Genomic DNA, 18,415 nt, shown 5'->3' with positions numbered 1-18,415 from the left:
TCCTTTTTAATCACAAAAACACCCATCAACCATTACCGTTTGCTTCCTGCCTCTGAGCCAATTATGGATCCAACTTGCCACTTTGCCCTGGATCACATGGGCTTTTACTTTTGTGACCTATCTGCCACGTGGGACCTTATCAAAAGCTTTGCTAAAATCTCAAAACACTACATCATACACACTGCCCTCATCGACCCTCCTGGTTACCTCCTCAAAAAATTCAATCAAGTTAGTTAGACACAACCTTCCCTGAACAAATCCGTGCTGACTGTCCTTGATTAAACCGTGTCTTTACAAATGAAGATTTATCCTGTCATTCAGAATTTTTTTCCAATAATTTTCCCACCACCGAGGTTCGGCTGACTGGCCTGTAATTACTCGGTCTGTCCCTTTCTCCCTTTTTAAACAACAGTACAACGTTAGCTGTCCTCCAATCCTCCGACACCACACCTGTAGCCAGAGAGGACGGGAAAATGATGGTCAGAGCCTCTGCTAACAGAGACACGGAGAGCACCAGGGCATGGAAAGGGGAGAGGGAGCGGGACACAGAGTGTGGGGACAACCATACTCACCCCAGGTTGTGGATCAGGGACTTCTTTAGACCAAATATCAGTCTCCTGACACCGGCATCTTCCAATTTATTCCCGTCCAGAATCAGCTTGCGGAGCAGAGGGTGAGCTTGCAGCACAGCAACCAGCCCCGGTACGCAGGCCTCCGTCAGACCATTAAGTTCCAGCCTGTGTGTGGGGAGAAGGGGGCGAGTCAGAGAGAAAGAATCCAACACATAAACAAACCCCATCAACGTCTTCCCTCCCGCCTCAGTAACATTCATCTCCCCACCTCCGATCATCTCCAAGAAATTCAGCTCATCCGAAAGTCAGCTGCCCCGTAACCTAAGCCCCTCCAGCCCCTCCCTATCTCTGTAACCCCCTCCAGCCCCTACACCCCTCCCTATCTCTGTAACCTCCAGCCCCTACACCCCTCCCATCTCTGTAACCCCCTCCAGCCCCTACACCCCTCCCATCTCTGTAACCTCCAGCCCCTACACCCCTCCCTATCTCTGTAACACCCTCCAGCCCCTACACACCTCCCTATCTCAATAACCCCCTCCAGCCCCTACACCCCTCCCTATCTCTGTAACCCCCTCCAGCCCCTACACCCCTCCCTATCTCAATAACCGCCTCCAGCCCTTACACCCCTTCCTATCTCAATAACCCCCTCCAGCCCCTACACCCCTCCCTATCTCAATAACCCCCTCCAGCCCCTACACCCCTCCCTATCTCTGTAACCCCCTCCAGCCCCTACACCCCTCCCTATCACTGTAAACCCCTCCAGCCCCTACACCCCTCCCTATCTCAATAACCCCCGCCAACCCCTAGACCCCTCCCTATCTCTGTACCCCCCTCCAGCCCCTACACCCCTCCCTATCTCAATAACCCCCTCCAGCCCCTACACACCTCCCTATCTCTGTAACCCCCTCCAGCCCCTACACCCCTCCCTATCTCTGTAACCCCCACCAGCCCCTACACCCCATCCTATCTCAGTAACCCCCGCCAGCCCCTACACCCCTCCCTATCTCTGTAACCCCCTCCAGCCCCTACACACCTCCGTATCTCTGTAACCCCCTCCAGCCCCTACACCCCTCCCTATCTCAATAACCCCCTCCAGCCCCTACACCCCTCCCTATCTCTGTAACCCCCTCCAGCCCCTACACCCCTCCCTATCTCTGTAACCTCCAGCCCCTACACCCCTCCCATCTCTGTAACCCCCTCCAGCCCCTACACCCCTCCCTATCTCTGTAACCTCCAGCCCCTACACCCCTCCCTATCTCTGTAACACCCTCCAGCCCCTACACCCCTCCCTATCTCAATAACCCCCTCCAGCCCCTACACCCCTCCCTATCTCTGTAACCCCCTTCAGCCCCTACACCCCTCCCTATCTCAATAACCGCCTCCAGCCCTTACACCCCTTCCTATCTCAATAACCCGCTCCAGCCCCTACACCCCTCCCTATCTCAATAACCCCCTCCAGCCCCTACACCCCTCCCTATCTCTGTAACCCCCTCCAGCCCCTACACCCCTCCCTATCACTGTAAACCCCTCCAGCCCCTACACCCCTCCCTATCTCAATAACCCCCGCCAACCCCTAGACCCCTCCCTATCTCTGTACCCCCCTCCAGCCCCTACACCCCTCCCTATCTCAATAACCCCCTCCAGCCCCTACACACCTCCCTATCTCTGTAACCCCCTCCAGCCCCTACACCCCTCCCTATCTCTGTAACCCCCACCAGCCCCTACACCCCATCCTATCTCAGTAACCCCCGCCAGCCCCTACACCCCTCCCTATCTCTGTAACCCCCTCCAGCCCCTACACACCTCCGTATCTCTGTAACCCCCTCCAGCCCCTACACCCCTCCCTATCTCAATAACCCCCTCCAGCCCCTACACCCTTCCCTATCTCAATAACCCCCTCCAGCCCCTACACCCCTCCCTATCTCAATAACCCCCGCCAGCCCCTACACCCCTCCCTATCTCTGTAACCACCTCCAGCCCCTACACCCCTCCCTATCTCAATAACCCCCTCCAGCCCCTACACCCCTCCCTATCTCAATAACCCCCTCCAGCCCCTACACCCCTCCCTATCTCTGTAACCCCCACCAGCCCCTACACCCCTCCCTATCTCTGTAACCCCCTCCAGCCCCTACACCCCTCTCTATCTCAATAACCCCCACCAGCCCCTACACCCCATCCTATCTCAGTAACCCCCGCCAGCCCCTACACCCCTCCCTATCTCTGTAACCCCCACCAGCCCCTACACCCCTCCCTATCTCTGTAACCCCCTCCAGCCCCTACACCCCTCCCTATCTCAATAACCCCCTCCAGCCACTACACCCCTCCCTATCTCTGTAACCCCCTCCAGCCCCTACACCCCATCCTATCTCTGTAACCCCCTCCAGCCCCTACACCCCTCCCTATCTCTGTAACCCCCTCCAGCCCCTACACCCCTCCCTATCTCAATAACCCCCTCCAGCCCCTACACCCCTCCCTATCTCTGTAACCCCCTCCAGCCCCTACACCCCTCCCTATCTCAATAACCCCCTTCAGCCCCAACACCCCTCCCTATCTCTGTAACCCCCTCCAGCCCCTACACCCCTCCCTATCTCAATAACCCCCTCCAGCCCCTACACCACTCCCTATCTCTGTAACCCCCTCCAGCCCCTACACCCCTCCCTATCTCTGTAACCCCCTCCAGCCCCTACACCCCTCCCTATCTCAATAACCCCCTCCAGCCCCTACACCCCTCCCTATCTCTGTAACCCCCTCCAGCCCCTACACCACTCCCTATCTCTGTAACCCCCTCCAGCCCCTACACCCCTCCCTATCTCTGTAACCCTGTCCAGCCCCTACACCCCTCCCTATCTCAATAACCCCCTCCAGCCCCTACACCCCTCCATATCTCTGAGACCTCCTAGAGCCCCTACACCCCTCCCTATCTCAATAACCCCCTCCAGCCCCTACACCCCTCCCTATCTGTTACCCCTTCCAGCCCCAACACGCCTCCCTATCTCTGTAACCACCTCCAGCCCCTACACCCCTCCCTATCTCTGTAACCTCCTACAGCACCGATACACCTCCCTATCTCTGTAACCCCCTCCAGCCCCTATGCCCCTCCCTATCTCTGTAACCTCCTACAGCCCCTACACCCCTCCCTATCTCTGTAACCCCCTCCAGCCCGTACGCCCCATCCTATCTCAATAACCTCCTCCAGCCCCTACACCCCATCCTATCTCAGTAACCCCCGCCAGCCCCTACCTATCTCAATTACCCCCTCCAGCCCCTACACCCCTCCGTATCTCAATAAGCCCCTCCAGCCCCTCCCAAACTCTGTAACCTCCTCCAGCCCATACACTCCTCCGTATCTCAGTAACCTCCTCCGGCCCTACACCCCTCCCTATCTTTGTAACCGCCTCCAGCCACTACTCCCTCCCTATCTCAGTAACCTCCTCTAACCCTACACACCTCCCTATCTCAGTAATCTCCTCCAGGCCATACACACCTCCCTATCTCTGCAACCTCCTACAGCCCCTACATCCCTCCCTATTTCTGTAACCCTCTCCAGCCCCTACACCCCTCCCTATTTCTGTAACTTCCTCCAGCTCCTCCCTAACTCTGAAACCTCCTCCAGCCCCTACATCCCTCTCTATCTCTGTAACCTCCACCAGCCCCCTACACCCCTCCCTATCTCTGGAACTTCCTCCAGCCGCTACACCCCTCGCTATTTCTGTACCCATTCCAGCCCCTACACCCCTCCTTCCCTCTGTAACCTCCTCCAGCCCCTACATCCCACCCTATCTCTGTAACCTCCTCCCTATCTCTGTAACCTCCTCCAGCCCTATGCCCCTCCCTATCTCTGTAACCCACTCCAGCCCCTACACCCCTCCCGATCTCTCTAACCTCCTCCAGCCCCTACACCTCTCCCTATCTCTGTAACTCCCTCCAACCCCGACACCCCTCCCTATCTCTGAAACGCCCTCCAGCCCCTACATCCCTCCCTATCTCTGTAACTCCCGTCAGCACCTACACACCTCTCTATCTCTGTAACCCCCTCCAGCCCCTACACCACTCCCTATTGCTGCAACTCTCGCCAGCCCCAACACACCTCTCTATCTCTGTAACTCCCTCCAGCTCCTACACCACTCCCTATCTCTGTAACCTCCTCCAGCCCTATGCCCCTCCCTATCTCTGAAACCTCCTCCAGCCCCTACACCCCTCCCTATCTCTGTAACCCCCTCCAGCCCCTCCTATCTCAATAACCCCCTCCAGCCCCTACACCCCTCCCTATCTCTGTAACCCCCTCCAGCCCCTCCTATCTCAATAACCCCCTCCAGCCCCTACACCCCTCCCTATCTCTGTAACCCCCTCCAGCCCATACACCCCTCCCTATCTCAATAACCCCCTCCAGCCCCTACACCCCTCCCTATCTCTGTAACCCCCTCCAGCCCCTACACCCCTCCCTATCTCAAAAACCCCCTCCAGCCCCTACACCACTCCCTATCTCTGTAACCCCCTCCAGCCCCTACACCCCTCCCTATCTCTGTAACCCTGTCCAGCCCCTACACCCCTCCCTATCTCAATAACCCCCTCCAGCCCCTACACCCCTCCGTATCTCTGTGACCTCCTACAGCCCCTACACCCCTCCCTATCTCAATAACCCCCTCCAGCCCCTACACCCCTCCCTATCTGTAACCCCTTCCAGCCCCAACACGCCTCCCTATCTCTGTAACCACCTCTAGCCCCTACACCCCTCCCTATCTCTGTAACCTCCTACAGCCCCTATACACCTCCCTATCTCTGTAACCACCTCCAGCCCCTATGCCCCTCCCTATCTCTGTAACCTCCTACAGCCCCTACACCCCTCCCTATCTCTGTAACCCCCTCCAGCCCGTACGCCCCATCCTATCTCAATAACCTCCTCCAGCCCCTACACCCCATCCTATCTCAGTAACCCCCGCCAGCCCCTACCTATCTCAATTACCCCCTCCAGCCCCTACACCCCTCCGTATCTCAATAACCCCCTCCAGCCCCTCCCAAACTCTGTAACCTCCTCCAGCCCCTACACTCCTCCGTATCTCAGTAACCTCCTCCGGCCCTACACCCCTCCCTATCTTTGTAACCGCCTCCAGCCACTACTCCCTCCCTATCTCAGTAACCTCCTCTAACCCTACACACCTCCCTATCTCAGTAATCTCCTCCAGGCCATACACACCTCCCTATCTCTGCAACCTCCTACAGCCCCTACATCCCTCCCTATTTCTGTAACCCTCTCCAGCCCCTACACCCCTCCCTATTTCTGTAACTTCCTCCAGCTCCTCCCTAACTCTGAAACCTCCTCCAGCCCCTACATCCCTCTCTATCTCTGTAACCTCCACCAGCCCCCTACACCCCTCCCTATCTCTGAAACTTCCTCCAGCCGCTACACCCCTCGCTATTTCTGTACCCATTCCAGCCCCTACACCCCTCCCTCCCTCTGTAACCTCCTCCAGCCCCTACATCCCACCCTATCTCTGTAACCTTCTCCAGCCCTACACCCCTCCCTATCTCTCTAACCTCCTCCAGCCCCTACACCTCTCCCTATCTCTGTAACTCCCTCCAACCCCGACACCCCTCCCTATCTCTGAAACGCCCTCCAGCCCCTACACCACTCCCTATCTCTGTAACACCCTCCAGCCCCTACACCCCTCCCTATCACTGTAAACCCCTCCAGCCCCTACACCCCTCCCTATCTCAATAACCCCCGCCAGTCCCTAGACCCCTCCCTATCTCTGTAACCCCCTCCAGCCCCTACACCCCTCCCTATCTCAATAACCCCCTTCAGCCCCAACACCCCTCCCTATCTCTGTAACCCCCTCCAGCCCCTACACCCCTCCCGATCTCAATAACCCCCTCCAGCCCCTACACCACTCCCTATCTCTGTAACCCCCTCCAGCCCCTACACCCCTCCCTATCTCTGTAACCCTGTCCAGCCCCTACACCCCTCCCTATCTCTGTAACCCTGTCCAGCCCCTACACCCCTCTCTATCTCAAAAACCCCCTCCAGCCCCTACACCACTCCCTATCTCTGTAACCCCCTCCAGCCCCTACACCCCTCCCTATCTCTGTAACCCTGTCCAGCCCCTACACCCCTCCCTATCTCAATAACCCCCTCCAGCCCCTACACCCCTCCGTATCTCTGTGACCTCCTACAGCCCCTACACCCCTCCCTATCTCAATAACCCCCTCCAGCCCCTACACCCCTCCCTATCTGTAACCCCTTCCAGCCCCAACACGCCTCCCTATCTCTGTAACCACCTCTAGCCCCTACACCCCTCCCTATCTCTGTAACCTCCTACAGCCCCTATACACCTCCCTATCTCTGTAACCCCCTCCAGCCCCTATGCCCCTCCCTATCTCTGTAACCTCCTACAGCCCCTACACCCCTCCCTATCTCTGTAACCCCCTCCAGCCCGTACGCCCCATCCTATCTCAATAACCTCCTCCAGCCCCTACACCCCATCCTATCTCAGTAACCCCCGCCAGCCCCTACCTATCTCAATTACCCCCTCCAGCCCCTACACCCCTCCGTATCTCAATAACCCCCTCCAGCCCCTCCCAAACTCTGTAACCTCCTCCAGCCCCTACACTCCTCCGTATCTCAGTAACCTCCTCCGGCCCTACACCCCTCCCTATCTTTGTAACCGCCTCCAGCCACTACTCCCTCCCTATCTCAGTAACCTCCTCTAACCCTACACACCTCCCTATCTCAGTAATCTCCTCCAGGCCATACACACCTCCCTATCTCTGCAACCTCCTACAGCCCCTACATCCCTCCCTATTTCTGTAACCCTCTCCAGCCCCTACACCCCTCCCTATTTCTGTAACTTCCTCCAGCTCCTCCCTAACTCTGAAACCTCCTCCAGCCCCTACATCCCTCTCTATCTCTGTAACCTCCACCAGCCCCCTACACCCCTCCCTATCTCTGAAACTTCCTCCAGCCGCTACACCCCTCGCTATTTCTGTACCCATTCCAGCCCCTACACCCCTCCCTCCCTCTGTAACCTCCTCCAGCCCCTACATCCCACCCTATCTCTGTAACCTTCTCCAGCCCTACACCCCTCCCTATCTCTCTAACCTCCTCCAGCCCCTACACCTCTCCCTATCTCTGTAACTCCCTCCAACCCCGACACCCCTCCCTATCTCTGAAACGCCCTCCAGCCCCTACACCACTCCCTATCTCTGTAACACCCTCCAGCCCCTACACCCCTCCCTATCACTGTAAACCCCTCCAGCCCCTACACCCCTCCCTATCTCAATAACCCCCGCCAGTCCCTAGACCCCTCCCTATCTCTGTAACCCCCTCCAGCCCCTACACCCCTCCCTATCTCAATAACCCCCTTCAGCCCCAACACCCCTCCCTATCTCTGTAACCCCCTCCAGCCCCTACACCCCTCCCGATCTCAATAACCCCCTCCAGCCCCTACACCACTCCCTATCTCTGTAACCCCCTCCAGCCCCTACACCCCTCCCTATCTCTGTAACCCTGTCCAGCCCCTACACCCCTCCCTATCTCTGTAACCCTGTCCAGCCCCTACACCCCTCCCTATCTCAATAACCCCCTCCAGCCCCTACACCCCTCCGTATCTCTGTGACCTCCTAGAGCCCCTACACCCCTCCCTATCTCAATAACCCCCTCCAGCCCCTACACCCCTCCCTATCTGTAACCCCTTCCAGCCCCAACACGCCTCCCTATCTCTGTAACCACCTCCAGCCCCTACACCCCTCCCTATCTCTGTAACCTCCTCCAGCCCCGATACACCTCCCTATCTCTGTAACCCCCTCCAGCCCCTATGCCCCTCCCTATCTCTGTAACCTCCTACAGCCCCTACACCCCTCCCTATCTCTGTAACCCCCTCCAGCCCGTACGCCCCATCCTATCTCAATAACCTCCTCCAGCCCCTACACCCCATCCTATCTCAGTAACCCCCGCCAGCCCCTAACTATCTCAATTACCCCCTCCAGCCCCTACACTCCTCCGTATCTCAGTAACCTCCTCCGGCCCTACACCCCTCCCTATCTTTGTAACCGCCTCCAGCCACTACTCCCTCCCTATCTCAGTAACCTCCTCTAACCCTACACACCTCCCTATCTCAGTAATCTCCTCCAGGCCATACACACCTCCCTATCTCTGCAACCTCCTACAGCCCCTACATTCCTCCCTATTTCTGTAACCCTCTCCAGCCCCTACACCCCTCCCTATTTCTGTAACTTCCTCCAGCTCCTCCCTAACTCTGAAACCTCCTCCAGCCCCTACATCCCTCTCTATCTCTGTAACCTCCACCAGCCCCCTACACCCCTCCCTATCTCTGTAACTTCCTCCAGCCGCTACACCCCTCGCTATTTCTGTACCCATTCCAGCCCCTACACCCCTCCCTCCCTCTGTAACCTCCTCCAGCCCCTACATCCCACCCTATCTCTGTAACCTCCTCCCTATCTCTGTAACCTCCTCCAGCCCCTACACTCCTCCGTATCTCAGTAACCTCCTCCGGCCCTACACCCCTCCCTATCTTTGTAACCGCCTCCAGCCACTACTCCCTCCCTATCTCAGTAACCTCCTCTAACCCTACACACCTCCCTCTCTCAGTAATCTCCTCCAGGCCATACACACCTCCCTATCTCTGCAACCTCCTACAGCCCCTACATCCCTCCCTATTTCTGTAACCCTCTCCAGCCCCTACACCCCTCCCTATTTCTGTAACTTCCTCCAGCTCCTCCCTAACTCTGAAACCTCCTCCAGCCCCTACATCCCTCTCTATCTCTGTAACCTCCACCAGTCCCCTACACCCCTCCCTATCTCTGTAACCCCCTCCAGCCCCTACACCCCTCCCTATCTCAATAACCCCCTCCAGCCCCTACACCACTCCCTATCTCTGTAACCCCCTCCAGCCCCTACACCCCTCCCTATCTCAATAACCCCCTCCAGCCCCTACACCCCTCCCTATCTCTGTAACCCCCTCCAGCCCCTACACCCCTCCCTATCTCAATAACCCCCTCCAGCCCCTACACCCCTCCCTATCTCTGTAACCCCCTCCAGCCCCTACACCACTCCCTATCTCTGTAACCCCCTCCAGCCCCTACACCCCTCCCTATCTCTGTAACCCTGTCCAGCCCCTACACCCCTCCCTATCTCAATAACCCCCTCCAGCCCCTACACCCCTCCGTATCTCTGTGACCTCCTAGAGCCCCTACACCCCTCCCTATCTCAATAACCCCCTCCAGCCCCTACACCCCTCCCTATCTGTAACCCCTTCCAGCCCCAACACGCCTCCCTATCTCTGTAACCACCTCCAGCCCCTACACCCCTCCCCATCTCTGTAACCTTCTACAGCCCCGATACACCTCCCTATCTCTGTAACCCCCTCCAGCCCCTATGCCCCTCCCTATCTCTGTAACCTCCTACAGCCCCTACACCCCTCCCTATCTCAATAACCCCCTCCAGCCCCTACACCCCTCCCTATCTGTAACCCCTTCCAGCCCCAACACGCCTCCCTATCTCTGTAACCACCTCCAGCCCCTACACCCCTCCCTATCTCTGTAACCTCCTACAGCCCCTATACACCTCCCTATCTCTGTAACCCCCTCCAGCCCCTATGCCCCTCCCTATCTCTGTAACCTCCTACAGCCCCTACACCCCTCCCTATCTCTGTAACCCCCTCCAGTCCGTACGCCCCATCCTATCTCAATAACCTCCTCCAGCCCCTACACCCCATCCTATCTCAGTAACCCCCGCCAGCCCCTACCTATCTCAATTACCCCCTCCAGCCCCTACACCCCTCCGTATCTCAATAACCCCCTCCAGCCCCTCCCAAACTCTGTAACCTCCTCCAGCCCCTACACTCCTCCGTATCTCAGTAACCTCCTCCGGCCCTACACCCCTCCCTATCTTTGTAACCGCCTCCAGCCACTACTCCCTCCCTATCTCAGTAACCTCCTCTAACCCTACACACCTCCCTATCTCAGTAATCTCCTCCAGGCCATACACACCTCCCTATCTCTGCAACCTCCTACAGCCCCTACATCCCTCCCTATTTCTGTAACCCTCTCCAGCCCCTACACCCCTCCCTATTTCTGTAACTTCCTCCAGCTCCTCCCTAACTCTGAAACCTCCTCCAGCCCCTACATCCCTCTCTATCTCTGTAACCTCCACCAGCCCCCTACACCCCTCCCTATCTCTGAAACTTCCTCCAGCCGCTACACCCCTCGCTATTTCTGTACCCATTCCAGCCCCTACACCCCTCCCTCCCTCTGTAACCTCCTCCAGCCCCTACATCCCACCCTATCTCTGTAACCTTCTCCAGCCCTACACCCCTCCCTATCTCTCTAACCTCCTCCAGCCCCTACACCTCTCCCTATCTCTGTAACTCCCTCCAACCCCGACACCCCTCCCTATCTCTGAAACGCCCTCCAGCCCCTACACCACTCCCTATCTCTGTAACACCCTCCAGCCCCTACACCCCTCCCTATCACTGTAAACCCCTCCAGCCCCTACACCCCTCCCTATCTCAATAACCCCCGCCAGTCCCTAGACCCCTCCCTATCTCTGTAACCCCCTCCAGCCCCTACACCCCTCCCTATCTCAATAACCCCCTTCAGCCCCAACACCCCTCCCTATCTCTGTAACCCCCTCCAGCCCCTACACCCCTCCCGATCTCAATAACCCCCTCCAGCCCCTACACCACTCCCTATCTCTGTAACCCCCTCCAGCCCCTACACCCCTCCCTATCTCTGTAACCCTGTCCAGCCCCTACACCCCTCCCTATCTCTGTAACCCTGTCCAGCCCCTACACCCCTCTCTATCTCAAAAACCCCCTCCAGCCCCTACACCACTCCCTATCTCTGTAACCCCCTCCAGCCCCTACACCCCTCCCTATCTCTGTAACCCTGTCCAGCCCCTACACCCCTCCCTATCTCAATAACCCCCTCCAGCCCCTACACCCCTCCGTATCTCTGTGACCTCCTACAGCCCCTACACCCCTCCCTATCTCAATAACCCCCTCCAGCCCCTACACCCCTCCCTATCTGTAACCCCTTCCAGCCCCAACACGCCTCCCTATCTCTGTAACCACCTCTAGCCCCTACACCCCTCCCTATCTCTGTAACCTCCTACAGCCCCTATACACCTCCCTATCTCTGTAACCCCCTCCAGCCCCTATGCCCCTCCCTATCTCTGTAACCTCCTACAGCCCCTACACCCCTCCCTATCTCTGTAACCCCCTCCAGCCCGTACGCCCCATCCTATCTCAATAACCTCCTCCAGCCCCTACACCCCATCCTATCTCAGTAACCCCCGCCAGCCCCTACCTATCTCAATTACCCCCTCCAGCCCCTACACCCCTCCGTATCTCAATAACCCCCTCCAGCCCCTCCCAAACTCTGTAACCTCCTCCAGCCCCTACACTCCTCCGTATCTCAGTAACCTCCTCCGGCCCTACACCCCTCCCTATCTTTGTAACCGCCTCCAGCCACTACTCCCTCCCTATCTCAGTAACCTCCTCTAACCCTACACACCTCCCTATCTCAGTAATCTCCTCCAGGCCATACACACCTCCCTATCTCTGCAACCTCCTACAGCCCCTACATCCCTCCCTATTTCTGTAACCCTCTCCAGCCCCTACACCCCTCCCTATTTCTGTAACTTCCTCCAGCTCCTCCCTAACTCTGAAACCTCCTCCAGCCCCTACATCCCTCTCTATCTCTGTAACCTCCACCAGCCCCCTACACCCCTCCCTATCTCTGAAACTTCCTCCAGCCGCTACACCCCTCGCTATTTCTGTACCCATTCCAGCCCCTACACCCCTCCCTCCCTCTGTAACCTCCTCCAGCCCCTACATCCCACCCTATCTCTGTAACCTTCTCCAGCCCTACACCCCTCCCTATCTCTCTAACCTCCTCCAGCCCCTACACCTCTCCCTATCTCTGTAACTCCCTCCAACCCCGACACCCCTCCCTATCTCTGAAACGCCCTCCAGCCCCTACACCACTCCCTATCTCTGTAACACCCTCCAGCCCCTACACCCCTCCCTATCACTGTAAACCCCTCCAGCCCCTACACCCCTCCCTATCTCAATAACCCCCGCCAGTCCCTAGACCCCTCCCTATCTCTGTAACCCCCTCCAGCCCCTACACCCCTCCCTATCTCAATAACCCCCTTCAGCCCCAACACCCCTCCCTATCTCTGTAACCCCCTCCAGCCCCTACACCCCTCCCGATCTCAATAACCCCCTCCAGCCCCTACACCACTCCCTATCTCTGTAACCCCCTCCAGCCCCTACACCCCTCCCTATCTCTGTAACCCTGTCCAGCCCCTACACCCCTCCCTATCTCTGTAACCCTGTCCAGCCCCTACACCCCTCCCTATCTCAATAACCCCCTCCAGCCCCTACACCCCTCCGTATCTCTGTGACCTCCTAGAGCCCCTACACCCCTCCCTATCTCAATAACCCCCTCCAGCCCCTACACCCCTCCCTATCTGTAACCCCTTCCAGCCCCAACACGCCTCCCTATCTCTGTAACCACCTCCAGCCCCTACACCCCTCCCTATCTCTGTAACCTCCTCCAGCCCCGATACACCTCCCTATCTCTGTAACCCCCTCCAGCCCCTATGCCCCTCCCTATCTCTGTAACCTCCTACAGCCCCTACACCCCTCCCTATCTCTGTAACCCCCTCCAGCCCGTACGCCCCATCCTATCTCAATAACCTCCTCCAGCCCCTACACCCCATCCTATCTCAGTAACCCCCGCCAGCCCCTAACTATCTCAATTACCCCCTCCAGCCCCTACACTCCTCCGTATCTCAGTAACCTCCTCCGGCCCTACACCCCTCCCTATCTTTGTAACCGCCTCCAGCCACTACTCCCTCCCTATCTCAGTAACCTCCTCTAACCCTACACACCTCCCTATCTCAGTAATCTCCTCCAGGCCATACACACCTCCCTATCTCTGCAACCTCCTACAGCCCCTACATTCCTCCCTATTTCTGTAACCCTCTCCAGCCCCTACACCCCTCCCTATTTCTGTAACTTCCTCCAGCTCCTCCCTAACTCTGAAACCTCCTCCAGCCCCTACATCCCTCTCTATCTCTGTAACCTCCACCAGCCCCCTACACCCCTCCCTATCTCTGTAACTTCCTCCAGCCGCTACACCCCTCGCTATTTCTGTACCCATTCCAGCCCCTACACCCCTCCCTCCCTCTGTAACCTCCTCCAGCCCCTACATCCCACCCTATCTCTGTAACCTCCTCCCTATCTCTGTAACCTCCTCCAGCCCCTACACTCCTCCGTATCTCAGTAACCTCCTCCGGCCCTACACCCCTCCCTATCTTTGTAACCGCCTCCAGCCACTACTCCCTCCCTATCTCAGTAACCTCCTCTAACCCTACACACCTCCCTCTCTCAGTAATCTCCTCCAGGCCATACACACCTCCCTATCTCTGCAACCTCCTACAGCCCCTACATCCCTCCCTATTTCTGTAACCCTCTCCAGCCCCTACACCCCTCCCTATTTCTGTAACTTCCTCCAGCTCCTCCCTAACTCTGAAACCTCCTCCAGCCCCTACATCCCTCTCTATCTCTGTAACCTCCACCAGTCCCCTACACCCCTCCCTATCTCTGTAACCCCCTCCAGCCCCTACACCCCTCCCTATCTCAATAACCCCCTCCAGCCCCTACACCACTCCCTATCTCTGTAACCCCCTCCAGCCCCTACACCCCTCCCTATCTCAATAACCCCCTCCAGCCCCTACACCCCTCCCTATCTCTGTAACCCCCTCCAGCCCCTACACCCCTCCCTATCTCAATAACCCCCTCCAGCCCCTACACCCCTCCCTATCTCTGTAACCCCCTCCAGCCCCTACACCACTCCCTATCTCTGTAACCCCCTCCAGCCCCTACACCCCTCCCTATCTCTGTAACCCTGTCCAGCCCCTACACCCCTCCCTATCTCAATAACCCCCTCCAGCCCCTACACCCCTCCGTATCTCTGTGACCTCCTAGAGCCCCTACACCCCTCCCTATCTCAATAACCCCCTCCAGCCCCTACACCCCTCCCTATCTGTAACCCCTTCCAGCCCCAACACGCCTCCCTATCTCTGTAACCACCTCCAGCCCCTACACCCCTCCCCATCTCTGTAACCTTCTACAGCCCCGATACACCTCCCTATCTCTGTAACCCCCTCCAGCCCCTATGCCCCTCCCTATCTCTGTAACCTCCTACAGCCCCTACACCCCTCCCTATCTCAATAACCCCCTCCAGCCCCTACACCCCTCCCTATCTGTAACCCCTTCCAGCCCCAACACGCCTCCCTATCTCTGTAACCACCTCCAGCCCCTACACCCCTCCCTATCTCTGTAACCTCCTACAGCCCCTATACACCTCCCTATCTCTGTAACCCCCTCCAGCCCCTATGCCCCTCCCTATCTCTGTAACCTCCTACAGCCCCTACACCCCTCCCTATCTCTGTAACCCCCTCCAGTCCGTACGCCCCATCCTATCTCAATAACCTCCTCCAGCCCCTACACCCCATCCTATCTCAGTAACCCCCGCCAGCCCCTACCTATCTCAATTACCCCCTCCAGCCCCTACACCCCTCCGTATCTCAATAACCCCCTCCAGCCCCTCCCAAACTCTGTAACCTCCTCCAGCCCCTACACTCCTCCGTATCTCAGTAACCTCCTCCGGCCCTACACCCCTCCCTATCTTTGTAACCGCCTCCAGCCACTACTCCCTCCCTATCTCAGTAACCTCCTCTAACCCTACACACCTCCCTATCTCAGTAATCTCCTCCAGGCCATACACACCTCCCTATCTCTGCAACCTCCTACAGCCCCTACATCCCTCCCTATTTCTGTAACCCTCTCCAGCCCCTACACCCCTCCCTATTTCTGTAACTTCCTCCAGCTCCTCCCTAACTCTGAAACCTCCTCCAGCCCCTACATCCCTCTCTATCTCTGTAACCTCCACCAGCCCCCTACACCCCTCCCTATCTCTGTAACTTCCTCCAGCCGCTACACCCCTCGCTATTTCTGTACCCATTCCAGCCCCTACACCCCTCCCTCCCTCTGTAACCTCCTCCAGCCCCTACACCCCTCCCTATCTCTCTAACCTCCTCCAGCCCCTACACCCCTCCCTATCTCAATAACCCCCTCCAGCTCCTACACACCTCCCTATCTCTGTAACCCCCTCCAGCCCCTACACCCCTCCCTATCTCTGTAACCCCCACCAGCCCCTACACCCCATCCTATCTCAGTAACCCCCGCCAGCCCCTACACCCCTCCCTATCTCTGTAACCCCCACCAGCCCCTACACCCCTCCCTATCTCTGTAACCCCCACCAGCCCCTACACCCCTCCCTATCTCTGTAACCCCCTCCAGCCCCTACACCCCTCCCTATCTCAATAACCCCCTCCAGCCCCTACACCCCTCCCTATCTCTGTAACCCCCTCCAGCCCCTACACACCTCCCTATCTCTGTAACCCCCTCCAGCCCCTACACCCCTCCCTATCACTGTAAACCCCTCCAGCCCCTACACCCCTCCCTATCTCAATAACCCCCGCCAGTCCCTAGACCCCTCCCTATCTCTGTAACCCCCTCCAGCCCCTACACCCCTCCCTATCTCAATAACCCCCTCCAGCCCCTACACACCTCCCTATCTCTGTAACCCCCTCCAGCCCCTACACCCCTCCCTATCTCTGTAACCCCCACCAGCCCCTACACCCCTCCCTATCTCAATAACCCCCTCCAGCCCCTACACCCCTCCCTATCTCAATAACCCCCGCCAGCCCCTACACGCCTCCCTATCTCTGTAACCACCTCCAGCCCCTACACCCCTCCCTATCTCAATAACCCCCGCCAGCCCCTCCCTATCTCAATAACCCCCTCCAGCCACTACACCCCTCCCTATCTCTGTAACCCCCTCCAGCCCCTACACCCCTCCCTATCTCTGTAACCCCCTCCAGCCCGTACGCCCCATCCTATCTCAATAACCCCCTCCAGCCCCTACACTCCTCCGTATCTCAGTAACCTCCTCCGGCTCTACACCCCTCCCTATCTTTGTAACCGCCTCCAGCCACTACTCCCTCCCTATCTCAGTAACCTCCTCTAACCCTACACACCTCCCTATCTCAGTAATCTCCTCCAGGCCATACACACCTCCCTATCTCTGCAACCTCCTACAGCCCCTACATCCCTCCCTATTTCTGTAACCCTCTCCAGTCCCTACACCCCTCCCTATTTCTGTAACTTCTTCCAGCTCCTCCCTAACTCTGAAACCTCCTCCAGCCCCTACATCCCTCTCTATCTCTGTAACCTCCACCAGCCCCCTACACCCCTCCCTATCTCTGTAACTTCCTCCAGCCGCTACACCCCTCGCTATTTCTGTACCCATTCCAGCCCCTACACCCCTCACTCCCTCTGTAACCTCCTCCAGCCCCTACATCCCACCCTATCTCTGTAACCTCCTCCCTATCTCTGTAACCTCCTCCAGCCCCTACACTCCTCCGTATCTCAGTAACCTCCTCCGGCCCTACACCCCTCCCTATCTTTGTAACCGCCTCCAGCCACTACTCCCTCCCTATCTCAGTAACCTCCTCTAACCCTACACACCTCCCTATCTCAGTAATCTCCTCCAGGCCATACACACCTCTCTATCTCTGCAACCTCCTACAGCCCCTACATCCCTCCCTATTTCTGTAACCCTCTCCAGCCCCTACACCCCTCCCCATTTCTGTAACTTCCTCCAGCTCCTCCCTAACTCTGAAACCTCCTCCAGCCTCTACATCCCTCTCTATCTCTGTAAGCTCCACCAGCCCCCTACACCCCTCCCTATCTCTGGAACTTCCTCCAGCCGCTACACCCCTCGCTATTTCTGTACCCATTCCAGCCCCTACACCCCTCCCTCCCTCTGTAACATCCCACCCTATCTCTGTAACCTCCTCCAGCCCTATGCCCCTCCCTATCTCTGTAACCCACTCCAGCCCCTACACCCCTCCCTATCTCTCTAACCTCCTCCAGCCCCTACACCTCTCCCTATCTCTGTAACTCCCTCCAACCCCGACACCCCTCCCTATCTCTGAAACGCCCTCCAGCCCCTACATCCCTCCCTATCTCTGTAACTCCCGTCAGCCCCTACACACCTCTCTATCTCTGTAACCCCCTCCAGCCCCTACACCACTCCCTATCGCTGTAACTCCCGCCAGCCCCAACACACCTCTCTATCTCTGTAACTCCCTCCAGCTCCTACACCCCTCCCTATCTCTGTAACCCCCTCCAGCCCCTACACCCCTCCCTATCTCTGTAACCCCCTCCAGCCCCTACACCCCTCCCTATCTCTGTAACCCCCACCAGCCCCTACACCCCTCCCTATCTCTGTAACCCCCACCAGCCCCTACACCCCTCCCTATCTCTGTAACCCCTCCAGCCCCTACACCCCTCCCTATCTCAATAACCCCCTCCAGCCCCTACACCCCTCCCTATCTCAATAACCCCCGCCAGCCCCTACACGCCTCCCTATCTCTGTAACCACCTCCAGCCCCTACACCCCTCCCTATCTCAATAACCCCCTCCAGCCCCTCCCTATCTCAATAACTCCCTCCAGCCACTACACCTCTCCCTATCTCTGTAACCCCCTCCAGCCCCTACACCCCATCCTATCTCTGTAACCCCCTCCAGCCCCTACACCCCTCCCTATCTCTGTAACCCCCTCCAGCCCCTACACCCCTCCCGATCCCAATAACCCCCTCCAGCCCCTACGCCCCTCCCTATCTCTGTAACCCCCTCCAGCCCCTACACCCCTCCCTATCTCAATAACCCCCTTCAGCCCCAACACCC

At 57.8% G+C, this 18,415-nt stretch overlaps 1 protein-coding gene across 1 annotated transcript in view; it reads right to left on the bottom strand.

Moving 5' to 3' along the window:
- The window catches only part of LOC139275700 (NACHT, LRR and PYD domains-containing protein 12-like), a 190,018-nt gene that overhangs the window by 50,624 nt on the left and 120,979 nt on the right, over positions 1 to 18,415 (bottom strand). Inside the window, exon 9 of the mRNA XM_070892876.1 lies at positions 573 to 737. Within this exon, the coding sequence (XP_070748977.1) occupies positions 573 to 737 (165 nt within the window). The remainder of the gene's footprint in view (positions 1 to 572; positions 738 to 18,415) is intronic.

Source organism: Pristiophorus japonicus, chromosome 11 (assembly GCF_044704955.1).
Source record: "Pristiophorus japonicus isolate sPriJap1 chromosome 11, sPriJap1.hap1, whole genome shotgun sequence".
Lineage (NCBI taxonomy): Eukaryota > Metazoa > Chordata > Chondrichthyes > Pristiophoridae > Pristiophorus > Pristiophorus japonicus.
This window is presented reverse-complemented; position numbering and strand designations above follow the sequence as displayed.